This window comes from Ipomoea nil, unplaced genomic scaffold (assembly GCF_001879475.1).
Source record: "Ipomoea nil cultivar Tokyo-kokei standard unplaced genomic scaffold, Asagao_1.1 scaffold2580, whole genome shotgun sequence".
NCBI lineage: Eukaryota > Viridiplantae > Streptophyta > Magnoliopsida > Solanales > Convolvulaceae > Ipomoea > Ipomoea nil.
The window spans coordinates 1,735,074-1,750,354 of NW_017619008.1; the positions used below are offsets into that span (position 1 = coordinate 1,735,074).

The 15,281-nt window shown below is 40.6% G+C and overlaps 1 protein-coding gene across 3 annotated transcripts; it reads right to left on the bottom strand.

Moving 5' to 3' along the window:
* Positions 1-7,522: 7,522 nt before the first annotated feature.
* LOC109154094 lies at positions 7,523-14,869 on the bottom strand. 3 transcript variants are annotated; one of them, XM_019301967.1, is made up of 7 exons: positions 14,599-14,869; positions 14,224-14,354; positions 14,082-14,132; positions 13,904-13,955; positions 12,934-12,992; positions 12,499-12,544; positions 7,523-8,056 (listed from the first exon to the last, which is right to left on the bottom strand). In XM_019301967.1, the coding sequence occupies exons 2-7, from the start codon at positions 14,311-14,313 to the stop codon at positions 7,914-7,916; spliced, it is 441 nt and encodes a 146-aa protein (XP_019157512.1). In that variant the 5' UTR covers positions 14,314-14,354; positions 14,599-14,869; the 3' UTR covers positions 7,523-7,913. The 3 variants fall into 3 exon arrangements, with proteins under 3 accessions (XP_019157512.1, XP_019157513.1, XP_019157511.1); XM_019301968.1 differs by having other exon boundaries at positions 14,224-14,316; positions 14,588-14,869; XM_019301966.1 differs by having other exon boundaries at positions 14,224-14,427; positions 14,588-14,869.
* Positions 14,870-15,281: the final 412 nt, after the last annotated feature.

Here is a 15,281-nt window from a genome sequence, read left to right on the forward strand (position 1 = left end):
TAAAAGGAAATAATTAAGTAATAGGGAATAGGGAATAGTGAAGGGCAGCATGCGCATGCAAGAGGAAAGGGGCTCTAGGGAAAACATATTATCAATGCAATACCGCGCAGCAATCCGGCAATGTGCTCCCAATTAATATAATGCTTCGATTTTATTTTATTTTCACTTTTCCATACACAAATGTTGTTTTGTAGGTCGAAGAAGACCACCCATGAGTCCTTGACCTCGAACCTAGGCAATAGTTTGGGTTAGACTTCCTAAAGGCATCAACCTTTAGCCCAAGATAACATAGTGTTTGTAACTTGTAAGGTATCTTAGTAGGAAATTTTAATTTTGGTCCTATGACTATAGAAGTCTTGTTAATTTCAGTCATTGATTTTTAAAAGTGTCAATTTAGTATTTTAACTATACAATTTTTGTCAGTCCAGCCAAATTATAGGTGATGCGGCCCAACATAATGAAGATCCATTATGGCCCAAGTCCAAACAATTAATGCAACTCTTCATTGGTGATGTTTAAAGATGGTGGAAATCCAAGTCAAAGCCATTTGCAAAAGATAAAGAAGAATTCAAGGCTTTTTATAATTGTTTAAATACTGATTTTGGAGATTAAATTAGGCCCAAATAAGCCTTATTATTTTTGGTCATCAGTATTTTAAATTGTTTGTCATTAAAGAGAAAACACTAGTTTGTACTTAGAAGGGATTCCTTAAATCCCTTTCTAAATAGAACTCTATTTACTTGTTTTCTAGATTAGGTTTTAGGACTCTTTTTCCCATTGTATTTAGGATTATAATGCTGCCCATATACCTATAAATAGGGCACAACCATATCAGTTTCGATCAGGCTTCAATTCAATAAAATTCTTAAGTTTTTCTTTACACTTGTGTAAGAAACCTTATGGCTAATTGTGGACTCAATTAGTGGCTAGTCGTCGAGTCGACTAGCAAATTGATTCGTGGACTCGAATCAATCTTACTTTCTTCAACCTTAGATTTAGGTTCGTGGACTCGTTCCTGAATCGAAGGAAACTAGATCCGACTCTAATTGATTGAAGATTGCAACATCGAGGTACTTGAAGCTACAATGGGATTCTTCTAAGTCTTTGAGGATTCGAGACAAAGGGTTTCTCGTGAGGTTTAAGCTACTTTGATCCATCTCTATCTTTACTTTTGAGAGCATTCTTGGGACAATACTCCATCTTTATTTGAACCTTGGACTAGGTTCATATCAATTTGGTATTCAGAGCCTAGGTTTATCTCATTTTTATCTTACATACTACTTATTTTTTCGTGTCTTATTCATTAAAAAACCCTAAAACAAATTTCCTTTGCATTCTTGGTTGTGTTCTTGAATCTTGATACATGTTCTCCAATTTCTTGAAAAACAATCCTGAAAGAGTTTTCCCTTTTCCCCGTCCTATTTCAACGAGACCTCACACCTCCTAAGCACCATATTACCAAAAATGCTATCAAGAAAACAACCCAATCTCATCCTTACCTATATCTAAAGCGAATTTACGCGCAATCACGTCGCAATCATACCCTGTCCAGATTTTCGCGTTCTGTGACCAGTTTCAAAGAATGACCTATATCTCGAGATCCACTAGTTAGTTTTATCTGAAATTTTGATATGTTGTATATCTCTTCAGGGGCGTGCTTTTGATATATTATACACTTGCTAATTCCTTACGGTCATTGAGATATTGATCTTCGAAATAAGGGCAGCATTTCTGTTTTTCTGGGTGATTCTTGAAATTCTTGTTTTTGTTTTGAAGGGGTTGTGTGGATCCTCTTAGTCCGAAATTTTTGTTGATATTTACAGTAGTTATTTGGAGGTTACTTATCAAAAAAAAAAATCATGAAAGTTGAAAGGGGAGAATTTTGGAGGGAAAAGGAAGGGGAGAAAGTATAAGGTTGGAAGTAGTTCTTGATATATTCTTATTTGGTTGTGGTACACTTGCACCCCTATTACATTCTATTTGTGTCTATCTTCTGATATTGGTCCTGCATATCTTTCTGCCGTACTTCTTTCTTTGCTTCCCTTTTTTTTTTCTTTCAAATCATGCTTAGTTTCTTTGCTCGTATTGTCATTTTTCTTTGCTTCTTGCTCTCAATTTTATTACCTACCTCGCGATACACCTTACTCTCAAAGGCTTGTGAAGTTTTCCAAGGTACGCTTTCTTGAACTTTGAGGTTGAATCCATATCAACTTGAGTTTCAGACTAGAATTTTCCTTTTTGGAAAAAGGCTTGTAAGAGTATTTGCCACCTTGAGCGATACACAAGTGGAGTGTGTGTTTGTAAGAGTGTGTAGTGCACCCGCAGAGCCATATAATCCACCTCTTACCTGCGAGCTGAGAACATTGAGGGAGCGAGCCAACTTTTTGGTTTCACTAACGTGATTACTCACACATCTTCTTGTTTTTCTTTTTAGATAATTTTTTTTTTATATACAGATGGCAGAACAAGTTCCAAACCTGCCCTAGACATTAGAACAAAAGATAGACAGGTTACCCAAACGAATGAATAAATTGGAGCAACGCTCACAGCAAGTGCAACCACCACACAATGATGAGCGACACCTGCCACCAGCAGGAAGAGTGGATCCTAGATGTCAAAGGATCCAACAGCGTATTGCGGAGTTAGGAAACATTAAACATGAAATTCCTAACTTCACCTGTGAGAAAGGACTTACCGAATACATAGAATGGGAGAATGTTGTTGAAACTCTTTTTTTATTTAAAGCAATATTCTGATCTTACAAAAATTAGGATAGTTGCTACATCTTTTAAGGGGTATGCATTATCTTGGTGGCGAAAAAGAAATTGAGAAAGAGTTGCTAATTTTATTCCCTATGAATCTTGGGTTTAAGTGAGGGAAGATATGAGCCCAGTCTTTCGTCCGAAATCTTTTTTTGTATGATCTTGAAAGAAAATTGCAGGGAACTGTGCAAGGAACAAAGTCAGTTGATGAGTACCACCAAACTATAAATATTTTGCTTAAACAGAGAGACATACATGAAGATGAGACAAAAACTATTGCTCGTTTCGTACATGGATTGAACTTAGAAATTCGATGTGGAATGAGTTTTCAGATATATGACACCCTTCATGATGCCTTGTATGCTGCACGTGAATCTGAGGCAAAAATCAAAGAGATGAAAATGTACAGGTCCAAAAATGATGCATCAAGATGGAACAACACTTGTTCCACCTCTCAAAAGCGTGATGAACATCCTCCTCCAAGAGATGATTCACGAGACAAAGGTAAGGAAAAGGTAAGTGAGGCAGTGAGGCCTCAACATGATAGAGAATTGATTTGTTATAGATGTAATGGGAGAGGCCACATAGCTTGTGATTGCCTTAACAAGAGGGTAGTTAAGATAACAAAACAATCCGAAAATTTTGCTTCTTGTGTTGAATATAAGTCCGATAATGAGGTTTGTGACAATTTTGAAACCCTCAATGAACATGTTGAGGGGGAACCATTCATACCTATAGATTTTGATTCTAAATATGCTGATAGTGAGTCTAGTCATACTCTTGTTGCTAAGGAGGTTTTGAATGTTCACCCTATAAAAAAAGATGAGTCTCAAAGTGAAAATATATTTTGTGCTAAAGGGTCAATTCAAGGGAATGCTTCTGCTCTGGTAATAGATTCCAGAAGTTGCACAAATGAGGCTAGTGCAGCTATGGTTAAATTTCTTCAGTTACCTTTGCTTGATCACCTGAATAGTTATTGTTTGCAGTTGTTATCCGATGTAGGAGAAGTTAGAGTAACCAAACATGCTCTTATTCCTTTATCTTTTAACAGTTACTCTGATGAAATCTTGTGTGATACTATCCTAATGCAGGCTACTCATATCTTGTTAGGTAGACCATGACAATTTGACAGAAAAATAAGTTATGATGGAATGAGGAACACTTAAGTGTTTCACATGAATGGAGTTACATATGTCTTGCCTCGTTTTTCTCCTAAACAAGTAGAAGAAATTCAATTGAGGTTGATGCAAGCTCTCAAACCAGCCTTAAAGAAGGGAGAAATCAAAGAGAGAAAAGTGGAACCTCCATGTTTGGAATTGCATTGACCACTCCAATCCTCTAGCCCAGTTTGTAACCAAACAAAGGGACCACAATCAGTGATACAGTGGAAATGACTAGCCCAAGGTGTCAAAGTGCAACCTCTCTTGGTAACTAAAGAGGATAGTAAGCAAGAGAAAGGAAGGGGGGTCACTTTCTACTCACTTTTATTTCAAAAGCATGCATTAAAATTCTCTAGATTTCTTTGTCATGTTTCTATTAATGACCTACTTGCTAGATGTGTTAGAAATTTGTTTATCTCCATACATCCGAGATTCCTTAACTTTGATTTTACTAAAACTTTATTTGATAGAGATAAGGAATCACTGGGAAGTTATAGGGCACATTTGAAAACTTCTTATGGCAAATACTACTTGCACAAGGGGTTTTGGTTCAAAGTCAATGGGATTGGCACTTTTTGCTTGGATTTGAGCAATGGTTTAATTATTGATTCACATAAGGGACAATTTGGTTTTCCAAAGAGTGATGATGTTTTGCATGGATATTTTCATTGGCCAAAGAAGAAAAAAGATGTAGAATCTTATGTTCATAATTGTGCTACTTACCACCACAATGCATCTAAATCATTACTTGATATTTTCATGGATTTTGTGTTTGGATTAGCCTTAAGCTCTAGGAGGAAAGATGTTGTGCTTGTTGACAATTCAAACAAGATGGCTAAATTTAATATGTCTCATTTTGTTGAACTATTACCATTCAGAATGTTTAAATTCCATGCTGTGTCATTAGACTTAATTGCCTTACTTGTTTATTGTAGGATGAAGATTGGAGCAACTCGTGTCAAGCATCCCAAGACGAAGTTCAATGAGTGTGATAAAACACAGAGTGTAAATTGATTGTAAATCATTGTATATCCAATCAAATCATTGTAATTGTCTGTTACAATTCTTTACATTATGTAAATTGATACTTCCCTTGTTTAGAGTAGCCATAGTCAGAATTATATATTGTAATATTCCTTATGAGTTATTTTGATAATACAAGATACACATTCACATGGTATCAGATTGTTAGGCTCCTATTTTCTCTCCCATAGCTTTTTCGGTCCTCATCCAATGGCTGCTAATTCATCCGAAAGAACGATGAGCACTCCCGCTGCACCGGTGCCGCCGATCATCGCCCAAACCACGTTACCTCGGCTCACCATTTCGTGTCGATCAAACTGACGACACGAAACTATCTCTTCTGGCGTACACAGCTCATCCCTTTCCTCCGGGGTCAGGGCCTTCTCGGCTTTGTTGATGGAACCACGCCGTGCCCACCGGCGTTGGTTGTTTCCACTCCAACCGCCGGCACCTCCGATGAAGCCACGTCCACCGCTGCCAATCCGGCTTTCTCCGTATGGACTCAACAAGACCAGTCCATCTTATAACTCTTGATCTCCTCCCTCTCCGAGGAAGTCATGTATCTTGCGGTTGGCCGCTCCACTGCAAGGGAAGTATGGTGCTCCATCGAGACTGCTCTAGGCTCATCGACGAGGATCCGGTGCCTCAACCTTCTTGGCCAATTTCAGGCGCTTCGCCAAGGGGAGATGTCAACTGCCGAGTATCTCGGCCGAGGCCAACTTCTCGTCGAAGACCTAGCGTAGGCCGGCCGGCCGATGCCTCTTGACGAGCAGAATCTGTACGTTTTTAGGGGGCTCCGGTCGGAATTTCGGGCGATGGCCTCCTCTCTGGCTGTATCTGGCACTCCGGTCACTCTCCCTCAATTGTCGGACTACCTACAAGCTCAAACGTTTATCCACTCCGACGACTTTCTGACCGGTCCGGGGACTGGAGCTCCTACGGCGATGGTTGCCACTCAGGCAGAATAGTGGAGGCAGACAAAATCACGGTGGTGGTCGCCCCAATCAGTGGCAGAACCGTGGTGGTGGTCGTGGTGGCTCTCCTCGTTGTCAAATTTGTCGGTCACACGGCCACACTGCCATTTATTGTTTTCGGCGGTACTCCGATCAACCATCACCACCGCAGGCAAATGTCGCAGTTCCTTCCGATGGCAGTTCTCCACCGGAGGTTGCGGCTTGGTATCCTGACACCGGCGCATCCTCTCACGCCACTCCCGATCCGGCCATGATGTCGCAATCCGAGGGTTACACCGGCAACGACGTCCTTCGCATTGGTAACGGTACAGGTTTAAGTATTTCTAGTACTAGTTGTGCAACGATACTATCTGTCTCTAAACCTTTAAAACTGTCCAACATTCTACATGTTCCTGATCTTTCCGTTTCATTATTATCTGTTCATCGATTCACTACTGACAATAACGTCTTTTTTGAATTTCATCCTGAGTATTTTGTTGTGAAGGATCGCACAACCAAGGTGGTGCTGCTTAAGGGTCCCAGTTCGGGTGGTCCCACTTTCTCTCCCGTTTCTGGTGAATGCAATGAACTAAGATGATGGGGAAATGAGGCTTGATGATATTAAAGATAGGGTTTAGAGGGAGAAAGAATGTTGGAAACGGGAGAGAAAGTGGTGGACTCGCCGGAGAAGAAGAAAAGAGGCGTGAAACGACCAAAATACCCTTATTATTTTAATCATTAAAATTTTTCGGCAATTTGGTCGGAGTGACTAAAATTGACAAAAATTGCATAGTTAAGGTACTAAATTGACACTTTTGAAAGTTAGGGACTGAAATTAACAAGAACCCTATAGTCATATGACCAAAATTGAAATTTTCTCTTATCATTATTATATATATTTTTAAAATCAAACGGTATTCGGTTCAATTCAATTTGGAACCGAATTGCCCACCCCTAAAGTTAATTACCAAAATGGTCCCTTAACTATAGCGAAATTACCAATTTGGTCCCAAGTTAACGATTGACTAACAATCAAACAAACGGAGGACCAAATTGGTTAAGATTTTTAAAGTTGAAGGACTTAATTGGTTAAAAAAAATAGTCAAAGACCATTTCGATAATTAACTCATAAAAAAATCACATAAGGTGGTGTCGTATACTAGGCAATGACAACGCGTTAACAAGCCAAAATTACCCCATTTAAAACAGTAAGTATAAAAATGTTCACATTTGGTGGATAAAATTTCAAAATATCACTAGCAATTAAAGCATTTTACTTTTAATAGTTGACAATTGAAAATTTAATACAAGCATACATTATGTTTAAATGATTTTTTATTTTACTTTATTTTATTGCAAGGTAGCAAGTCTGCACGAAAATGAACTACAGTTTCGCAAGTTGGCAACAAACACTAGTTTGCCCTTTAAAGATACAAGTATTTAGAGTGGGAGGTTCTATAGCAAGGAGAATGAAGAACCTTGTTTCTTCGTCACTCACTATTATTCCGAAGAACATAAAAGATATCATTAACAAACCTATGCATTTGCATCATATTCAAAGCGTGCAAATGAAGCATTAATCAATGCATAATGCATTGCACTCTCCTCCAGCCATTGAACGAACAAAAGAATAAAGATGCTGAATAAATTTATTAGCATTTTAGACTGAAGCACTTGAGTTCAGTCAATGCACTCTAAACACCACACCACACCACACCACCCACAAAATCACATGCCCCTATTAAATCACAACTATAGCTTAAAACCTGTGGTTGCAATTTACATATAACTTGCAGGTCCCATAAAAATGCATTCTTTTAATCACTGGGAAACACCAAAAGAATAATACCTAAACCAAAATTAGATACCAACATAAGTGTCCTGCGACCACCTAAATGGAGCAGAGGACATCTGATGCATCATGCAATGGAAACCCTATAGCTGGCTGCATTGATAGTGGGCAAGATTGTCAGGAGACTGATGCGCCAAAGAGTCCTTTGCTTCTTATCTATCACTCACCGGCAATGTTTTAGAGTGGAGGATTGTCGGGACTTGTTAATCTTCTCATCCTGCGAGGAAGGAGGCTGTAATGTGGAAGATGAGCTGGCGGCATGGTATGAAGATGATGCAAGTTGTGCAAGTGCTGGAACAGCACCACCTGTAGGCAGGTTTATCACCAATGTACATCAAGTCAGATAGGGAACATTGAAGTGGACAGTGGAAACGTAAAGACTAGTGCTTGGCTGACTTCAGTCAGTCAATATTTTTGAATGAGGCTAAAATTCAAGTTTGTCATATTCCATCTTAATTCCAAAGGATGAGAAAGGCATTAGTTTAGGCAGATGCAGTTTTATAATGATATTATTATACAAATAAATATTTACCCCATATCTCTTTTTATTTTTTAATACAAAAGACTAATGACTGCCAGCTTGCAAGCTTTTGGTCCAAACCTTAACTTGTTCAAATTTGATGATAGTATGATACAAGCAAATGCAACAGTGGATCAGTTTTGTGGTCCTCAAAATGAAGTAGATGTCTTTATGTTAGTAATGTAATTAGTTTGTACATTATTTTATACTATATGGTTGTATTTCTAGTGGTTGAGGTTTAGTCTAATTCTCTAGCCTATAGGATAGGAGAATATTATGTAGACTCTAATATAGGATAGACTCTCTCTCTGTAATTCAAATTCATTCAATCAGATATTGTTATCTCATCTGGTATCAGTTGCGATAGGTTAGCCCTTTTTTTGTTCAATCTATCCCGACAATTGAGATGTCAACTAACTCCTCAGAACGAACAGTTACCACCGTCCCTGTCGGGGCAATTCCAGACCCTCCGACAAGGACCTGGCTTGCCGGCCGATTATCTTGGACGGTGCAAAATGATCGCAGAAGCCCTTCCCCTTGCCGGCAGACCGCTCTCCAATGAAGAACAGATCCTGTATGTTCTTCGCGGCCTACGCCCGGAGTTCAGGACCATGGCGAATTCCCTCACTGCCACCGGAGCTCCGGTGACCTTGACGCAGCTCTCCGATTTTCTCCAAGCCCAGGAGTTCATCCATGAGGATGACTTTGCAGTGGGCGACTCTTCTGGAGGTGGGAGTGCACCGACCGCATTCTTCGCAGGGCGAGGGAGACACGGCGGCGATCAGCAACAAAACAGCCGTGGTGGTCATGGGCGGCAAAACCGCGGCAGAGGCGGTCAGAATGGCGGACGGCAGGGTCGTGGAGGTGGTCCTCGATGCCAAATTTGCAGGTCCCATGGCCACACCGCCATTTACTGCTTCAAGCGTTATGCCGATCGACCGGCCAGCCACGCCAATGTGGCGGTTTCCGGCGACTCGGCAGTTCATGGAGCGGCGGATGCATGGTATCCGGACACCGAAGCCTCATCGCATGCAACCCCGAACGAACAGATGCTAAATCACTCCGAGGCGTATACCGGCGGTGATGTTCTGAAAATTGGCAACGGTACAGGTTTGGACGTTTCTCATGTTGGACATACGGTTATCCCGTCTAAATCTAAATCTTTGTCAATGTCAAATATTTTTTGTGTTCACCGTTGTTATCTGTATATCGTTTTACTAATGAAAACGATGTTTATTTTGAGTTTCACAAAAATCTGTTTCTTGTGAAGGATTGCAAAACTTAAGTGGTTCTTCTTAAAGGGTCTACCTCGGGAGGACTATACAAATTATTGGTTCCCCAGTCGCCACGTGCTTTCTTATCCGCGCGTGCGTCCTCCGAAGTATGGCATCAACGCCTCGGTCATCCTCACAATCAAGCCTTACAAAGAGTCCTGAAACACTGTCCGGTAGTCCATAATAAAACTAGTTTGTCAAAAGTTTGTACTGCGTGTCAACTAGGAAAATCCTCACGATTTCCTTTAAATAGAGTTTTGAGCACTAGTAATAATGTATTGGATTTACTTTACACGGACATATGGGGTCCGTCTCCTGTGATTAGTGCTTCAGGTTACCGCTATTTTGTACTATTTGTGGACGACCACTCTCGTTTTTGCTGGTTTTATCCGTTAAGGTTAAAATCATATATATATAAAATTTTTGATGTGTTCCGGGCGATGGTAGAACGTCAATTTTCCCGTTCTATCGTCGCCATCCAGTCTGATCTAGGGGGTGAATACCACCGCCTACATAAAGTTTTTGAGTCTCTCGGGATCAATCATCGTCAGTCATGTGCCTATACACATGAACAAAATGGGCGAGTTGAGCGTCGGAATAGACACATTGTCGAAACCGGCTTAGCACTTCTTGCTGAAAGTTCAACTCCAGCAATATACTGGGACTGTGCGTTTGAAACTGCAACGTACTTGATTAATTCCCTACCATCTTCCGCTATAAACAATGAGTCCCTATTTTCGCATATATAAAACACAACCGCCATACACTTTCTTTCGTGTGTTCGGGTGTCGCTGCTATCCCTATCTACGGCCTTATAATCGGCACAAGATGGAATATCGGTCGGCGCCCTGTGTCTTCTTAGGTTACCCAGTTTCCTATAGGGGGTACCGTTGTCTGGATCCAATCATGGGAAAAGTCTTTATCTGCCGGCATGTCCAATTTGATGAGTCAATTTTCCCATTTGTTATGCAGTCTGATGTACAGGTTGCAGCTAGCCCATCTACTCCACCCTGGGGTCCGGGCCAATAATTGTGGACTCCCAATCCACACCTACTTCTATAGAGTTGCATCTAGCACAAGAGCCGAGCCCGTTAGCTATAGCAGCCCCGCCCTCTTCGCCCACCAATGCCAGGACTGAACCACCGGCTCGGCGGGCCAAAGCCACCCGAGGTCAGGGCAAGGCTGTTGTTCCGCATGTCATGCGCACGAGACGTCAAACTCAGGGCACGGACGAAGAATTCTACGCCCTAACTGCGTCCACTGACCCAACTTGTTACTCACAGGCCGTTGGTCACCCACAGTGGCGTGATGCCATGGACCAGGAGTTCAATGCTCTTTTGCACAATAGTACTTGGGAGCTCACACCGGCTACACCGAACATGAACATCATCGGCTGCAAGTGGGTTTTTCGCACCAAGCGGAAAGCCGATGATGTGCTTCTAAAACAGATGTGTCGCTTTTTCACTACACCACTGGGGCATCATGGGTCTTTCTCCTAGTGTATGTAGATGATATCATTATGCTGGGTAACGACACAGACCTCGTGGCCACATTGCTTCAACGACTTTCCACGCCGTTCAAGATTAGAGATCTTGGGCAACCTCGGTTCTTCCTAGGCATTGAAACTCTACCAGTCAGGGATACCCTGGTTCTTTCTCAGCGACGGTACATGAAGGACATTCTCATACGCTCTGGGATGACTGAATGCAAAGCTCTGGCCACTCCAGCAGCCGTCACGAAACCGGCTAGTCCCTCTTCTGACCCGTTCGAAAATCCTACTCAGTATCGTCGTATTGTTGGAGCCCTACAGTACTTGACTATCACTCGTCCGGATCTTGCCTACTCCGTCAACAGGTTATGCCAGTTCATGCACACATCGACTACTGAACACTGGGCCTTACTCAAACGGGTCCTACGGTATATTAAAGGCACACAAGATCTAGGGTTACGGCTCACACCTTCGGCTTCCTCAGATCTGCATGCCTACTCCGACTCGAATTGGGCTGGGTGTGCGATAGACCGTAAATCTACCAGTGGCTATGCAATGTTCTTAGGTGATAATCTAGTCTTCTGGGTCTCCCGCAAACCGCGCACAGTAGCGCGGTCCTCAACAGAAGCTGAATACAAGGGTCTTGCAGACGTCTCAGCCGAGGTTACGTGGGTTATCTCCTTACTCCGTGAACTTGGGTTACACTCTGGTCAACCAGCAACACTTTGGTGCGACAATCTGGGAGCCACCTACCTAGCGGCAAATCCTGTCTTTCATGCTCGCACGAAGCACGTTGAGATCGACTACCACTTCGTCCGTGACAAAGTCGCGAATGGTGACTTCGTTGTCAACTTTGTCTCCACCAAGGAACAGCTGGCTAATATCTTCACCAAACCACTACCTGCTCCACGCTATCAGTTACTCAGAAACAAGCTCAATGTTGTTCCCCTCCAACCTTGTGCTTGAGGTGGTGTGTTAGTAATGTAATTAGTTTGTACATTATTTTATACTATATGGTTGTATTTCTAGTGGTTGAGGTTTAGTCTAATTCTCTAGACTACAGGATAGGAGAATATTATGTAGACTCTAATATAGGATAGACTCTCTCTCTGTAATTCAATTCATTCAATCAGATTATTGTTATCTCATCCTTTAGAATCTCAGCAATCCTGGGGGAAGGTTACTTAAGTTCTGCAGTGTTTGAGGAAAAAATATAAAGAGGAGTCCATTCATGTCAGAGTCCAAAGGAGGCTTTAACTTCAAATCTAGTGTCAATGGAAATGTTCTTTTTAACATAAACGCCTCATTTTATTTATTTACTTTTAGTACCCATCCCCACCCAACAAATCCATGTGAATGAGGGATTTGATTAAATAGGAAAAAAGTTAACTCAATGTAAGACGTTTAGGAAACGTAAACAAGCCAACTACTAACACTCGCAATTGTGGAAAAAGCAACTTATTACCTGCCAATCCTGCACATGCCGATGAGAAAACAATAACAGGTGGAGCCTGCAACCATGAAATGATGCATCAGAAGAATTCTTTGAATGTACCAAAAAATCATAGGGAAGCAAAGATGAACAACTTTAAATTATACTAGAACAGAAAGTTAAAAATAAAAACAAAGAAACCTTGACTAAGTCTTCATTCTCACAGCAAGAAATGTACCATATTTGATATTCTTACCAAAAAGTAATTGAGGGTTATTATTAATGGAGCCCATATCTTGCCAACACAAATACCCTACCCACCCCCCACCCACAGACACTCAACATAAAGATTATCACTCCTAGAGGATAACAATGTTTCTCCAGGCAATGCAGGGCAAGAAATGACAGTACCTCAGAATGCAAGGAGAGAAACTGTGATATATGTCAAGTCAGAAAGAGAAAGTTTACCCCAACAAGGAAATGTAACCACATTGGGCCTTTAATCCATCTTCGAACAATAGGCATCACTGGAAGGTCATAAAAAGATGAGATAAAAACATTAAAAATCACTGTAAAATTCATAATCCTTATTAGTAGAGAATAGAGATGAAGATTGTATAGAAATCACAATCCTTCCAGTAGAACATAGAAGATGCGTGATATTCAAATAGATATTCTTAGATAAAGAGATATGGTCCAAAAGAAATTCATAATAAGAGCATCAACCACACAACTCAAAATATTTTCTAACAATTTGGTGATCTAGAAGAACTTGATACATTCAACAGTGTAAACACATCCTCAATTCCGCACAAAATACTATCGAGCTATAACCCAGCTCACCATGAAACCAATATAACTATAAAGTTTTGGCTAGAAACCTACAACTTAATTTTAAATATGGAGTTGCAAATACATACCTCAAAGTATACTCTGAAGTGATGCCTAAAATAACCAGTAAAGCCAATGTATAGTGGGGAGTATATCCCACATCAAGGTTTGCCAGAATTTTCCTCAAACCAATTCTAGAACTACAAGGAAATTTTCATTGTATTATATTTAAATTTACACAAATCAAGCATACTCAATTTTGCCCTGCTTCATTCTCTAACTAGTTATTTTATTGCTTATAATAAAAGTACGCCCCTGTTTCCTACTGTTTCCTACTTGAATCAACTATAAGTGACAATACTAATAACGATATTCTAATAGTTTAATGATAACATATATCTTGATCATCTTTTGCTTCTTATGTGTCTAGGATCAATTTTTGTTACCTTGAAAACTGCATTCACATAACATCCATCAGATCATATACAACCAATAAAATTAACAAATTGGAAAATGATGTTTAATTGCACTTTGCACCTAAGTGATCACTGTAGTCATAAGCTAGCCGAAGATAGTAACAACCAAATTATGGGGTGAGCATCATTACCATGGTTGAAGCCATAAAACGCACTTGTTGTGCCACCAACAGCAGTACCAATCTAGCTCATCCCAGTACAATAAAACCATAACAACATAAATAAAAGAAAAAAAAAAAAAACAATTAATCAAATAAGAGATATAAACTAGGGCTGTATACACACATGTATATAATGGTAAATTAGTACCATAGAAAAGCTGTCTCTGATCAAAGGTGGAACTGTCCACTCGCTAGTCTCCTGACAAGATTATCAGAATACTACATCAAAATTTCATGAAAAATTTATGCTGAAAAAGGAATAAATGAAGAGAAAATTTGTGAGAATTTACCATTTCATTGGAAAGGGGACCAGCGCAATGGGGACATCTCATGCTACTCTTAGAGCTAGGGTTTGATTGCATCGTCGTCTTCTTCTCCATTCACTGATCCACCGGCAAGACACATGATCCCACAGAAATTGAGAATTTCTCCGTAACAATTAGCAAGGTCGAAAAACCAATTGAAGTTTCGACCGTACAAAATTTACATAAAATCTGATAAAATGACAGAAATATTACAAATATTTCTCTGACTGAGAACGGCTGCTCTCCAAAAAGTGTTTGATCAACTAAAGCATAGAAAATCTGATAGAAGTAAAACTCTACAAATGTTTATAACTGCAGTTTTAACAATTTCAAGCCATGAACAACAAACCTGTCGCTCAGTCGCTGTAATTCTGTTGCAGCAAGCCAGCAAACATAAGCCGTGGGCAGAGAGACAGGAGACGAGGGAGAAGTGCCGAGTGCGTATGCTATGAGCGTGGGGGACTGTGGGGCAGTGGGCTGTGATCGTGAGACGGTGAGGGGCAGAGTCGCAGAGAGACCGGAGAACCGTCGCACGTCGTCTGTGGGCTGTGGAATTGTGGAATGGTAGAATGGAGAAGCAGACGCGCAGAAGCCAGAAGCCAGAAGCCGAGAGAATGAATGGATTAGGGGATTTAGGTTAGTTGATAGCTGATTGATTTAGTTGGTATTTAATAGGGATGGTAATTAAATTCGTTTCCGACGGAAACTGATTTTCGTTTCGACAGGGACGAGTTCGGGGATTTATTTCGGGGAACAGGGGTGGGGATGGGGAGAATTCTCAATCCCAGTCGGGGACGGGGACGGGGACGGGGACGGGAAGGGTATTCCCCGTTCCGCCCCGATCCCGATCCCTGATCCCCGATCCCGTCCACGAATCCCCGACTAATAATATATATATTATATAATATATAATATTAAGATCCCTGATCTCCGACCCCGTCCACGAATCCCCGACTAATAATATATATATTATATAATATATAATATTAATAATATTAAGAATTTTAATTAGTAATTTTAGTATTTAGTGCAAACTGTTTAGG

Coding starts and splice junctions, on each gene's coding strand:
- LOC109154094 (XM_019301967.1), bottom strand. CDS start 14,313: ATGGAGAAGAAGACGACGATGCAATCAAACCCTAGCTCTAAGAGTAGC. Junction 14,133..14,223: donor GTCCCCTTTCCAATGAAATG/GTAAATTCTCAC, acceptor TAATCTTGTCAG/GAGACTAGCGAGTGGACAGT. Junction 12,545..12,933: donor GGTTACATTTCCTTGTTGGG/GTAAACTTTCTC, acceptor TCATGGTTGCAG/GCTCCACCTGTTATTGTTTT.